This window comes from Glycine max, chromosome 4, assembly GCF_000004515.6.
Source record: "Glycine max cultivar Williams 82 chromosome 4, Glycine_max_v4.0, whole genome shotgun sequence".
NCBI classification, from domain to species: domain Eukaryota; kingdom Viridiplantae; phylum Streptophyta; class Magnoliopsida; order Fabales; family Fabaceae; genus Glycine; species Glycine max.
Genome location: NC_016091.4, coordinates 26,286,055 through 26,288,955, shown reverse-complemented (window position 1 = coordinate 26,288,955; position 2,901 = coordinate 26,286,055). Strand labels below are relative to the sequence as shown.

Below are 2,901 nucleotides of genomic sequence, written 5' to 3'. Positions count from 1 at the left end.
ATGTAATTCATACATTTTGCATCCAAGACAAAGTTTAGATTTCTATGCCTAACTCATGCTCTTGTCATTTCAATCTAACAACCTAAGTTGTTCACACCTTCCAAATGACGACTATAGATGCACAAACTCATTCCAAAATTCAAATTTCACAATAACACACGCAATGATCATTGAGGCATTTCATCGAACGGTTAGTGGGCGCATGTAAAAATGAGGAATGAAGAATAATATGACATGCCAATTCATAATAGGATCAAAGGTAGGCATAGGGCCATCCATTGCAGCCCCCCAATCAAGCAGTCAAAGCATGGATTCACAAATAAATTGTCTCACGAAATTTGCAAAGAACATGACAACTAGAGCACCAAAATACCACAATGGAAAGCCAAAACTTGAAGGGAGATGGTACTTACTTGTAGGAGATGAATGAAAATGCAAAAAATGAAAGCAAAAGTGTGCAATGGAAGCTTTGGGCTACTACCAAATAGGACTCCCATAAGCTAGTTGAAGGCTTTGAGTTTTGGAGAAGAAATGGGGTGAAAATGGCTTCAACCCTCCCCCCTTTTTAAAATTCACGTCAGACACGCTCGCCCAGGTGAGCTAATTTTTTTTTTTTTTTTTGCAAAAGCCTTTGCAAAATTGTGTTTGTTCATTGTTATGTATATTTTTCTAAAATCCTATAGTTGCATATAAACTTAGGTGAATTCAAGATATAATTCAAGAAAACAAACAAGTAAAAAAGCAAGAATTTTAAAGAGCAAAATTAGAGATACTAGGCTGCCTCCTAAGAGCGCTTCTCTAACGTCTTTAGCCGGACGCGGGATGATGATCAATCGATCATGGGCCTAGCACCAGTCCGTACCTACCCCTAAGCTTAGACAAAGGAAGTGGCATCATGCAACAAATGTGAAACAATACTACAAGATGCTTGCTTTACCTTTCACTTACCCTTAGTGCTTATCTCAAAGACAATAAGAAGTAAAAGACACAACACAGGAGGCTGAGATGCAAATCATTAACCCAAATTTATTAATGCTGCAATTATGTTTACAAAATATTTTTAGACTTGGGGAACAGTCATATGTTGAGTCTTCTAGCTGCCCTAAGCATTATTCATAATATCGCTTAACGATATCGGAGTTCATAGGTGAGGGCAATTCTTCATAATCCATGCTTGCAAGCAATAACGCTCCTCCCAAAAACGCCTTCTTCACAACGAAAGGTCCTTCATAATTCGAAGCCCACTTCCCTCTGTAGTCCTTTTGAGCCTGTGACACTTTCTTTAAGACAAGATCTCCCTCGCTGAACTTGCACGAGTGCACCTTCTTATCAAAAACATTCTTTACTCGGCTTTGATATAGTCGTCCATGGCTCATGGCAGCTAACCTCTTACCTTCTATAAGATTCAAATGATCAAAGGGATTTTGGGCCCATTCTGATTCTTCCAACCCCGATTCGGCAAGAATTCTCAAAGAAGGAACCTCTACCTTAAACGAGAGCACAACTTCGATCTCGTACACCAAAGAGAAAGGGGTTGCCCCAGTTGATGTGCACACCGAAGTTTGATAACCATGCAACACAAAGGGGAGCATCTCGTGCCAATCCTTGTATGACACAATCATCTTCTAAACTATCTTCTTGATATTCTTATTAGCAGCCTCAACTGCCCCATTCATCTTGGGCTTGTAAGGCGTGAAATTATGATGTTGGATCTTGAAATCCTCACACATCTCCATCATCTTGTTGTTCAGATTGGTGGCATTATCGGTGATAATCTTCTTGGGCAACCCATACCGGCAAATTATCTCCTATTTGATGAACCTAATTACCACACTCCTAGTCACACTAGCGTACGAAGTTGCTTCGACCCATTTGGTGAAGTAGTCAATGGTGACTAAGATGAAGCGATGTCTATTTGAAGCCTTGGGCTCAATAGCTCCGATCACGTCTATAACCCACATAGAAAATGGCCAAGGTGCTGCCAAGACATTCAAAGGTATTGGCGGAGCAACACCATGTCATGGTTCCTCTTGTATAGGATATTTCCGCTCAGGAAGAAGTTGGCTGCCAACCTTTGTAACATTCTTTTGTCGTTGTCAGAGGCCTCTTGTGGGTATTCCTTGTCTTCGATGTACCATTTGATATCGAAATACCAAGGTTTACCATCTTGCTCCTCTTCTATCAAGTAGCAATGTGCAGGCTTGCCACAACATCTGAATTCGATGTATGGCAAATCCCCGTGCAGGGTTAGTTGGAACATGGAGGCTAGAGTGGCGAGGGCATCGACCATCTGATTCTCCTCTCTAGGAATGTGATGAAAGGATATATCATCAAAGAATTCTATCATCTTCCTGATGTAGGCCTGGTAGGGCACCAACTTATGATCTCTGGTCTCCTATTGCCCTCTCCACTGGTGGATTACCAAGGCTAAGTCCCTATATACCTTGAGCAACTTGACCTTGAAGTCAATTGCCGCTTGGATCCCAAGGGCGCACACCTCATACTCAGCTATGTTGTTTGTGTAGTCAAAACCTAAACTAGCCGTGAAAGGTATATATTGCTCGTCAGGGGAAACCAAAACCGCCCCAACTCCATGGCTTAGTGCATAAGACGTGCCGTCAAACCACACAATCCATTTGTCCCTATCTTCATCCTTTACTTCCTCCCCAAACAAGGTCATGATGTCCTCATCAAGGAATTCTAGATGCATAGGCTGGTAATCATTGATGGGCTGTTGAGCCAGGTAATTTGCTAAGGCACTCCCCTTTATCGCCTTTGAGTGACATAAAAAATGTCAAATTTTGACAGTAGAACCTGCCACTAAGCGATCCGTCCAGTGAGAGCGGGTTTTTCAAAGATGTACTTGACTGGGTCTATTTTGGACACCAACCAAGTGGTGTA

At 41.8% G+C, this 2,901-nt stretch overlaps 1 protein-coding gene across 1 annotated transcript; it reads right to left on the bottom strand.

The window, feature by feature from the left end:
• Positions 1-1,990: 1,990 nt before the first annotated feature.
• LOC102669139 (uncharacterized) lies at positions 1,991-2,680 on the bottom strand. The gene is made up of 2 exons (XM_006603299.1): positions 2,444-2,680; positions 1,991-2,362 (listed from the first exon to the last, which is right to left on the bottom strand). The coding sequence occupies exons 1-2, from the start codon at positions 2,678-2,680 to the stop codon at positions 1,991-1,993; spliced, it is 609 nt and encodes a 202-aa protein (XP_006603362.1).
• Between the last annotated feature and the right edge of the window lie 221 nt (positions 2,681-2,901).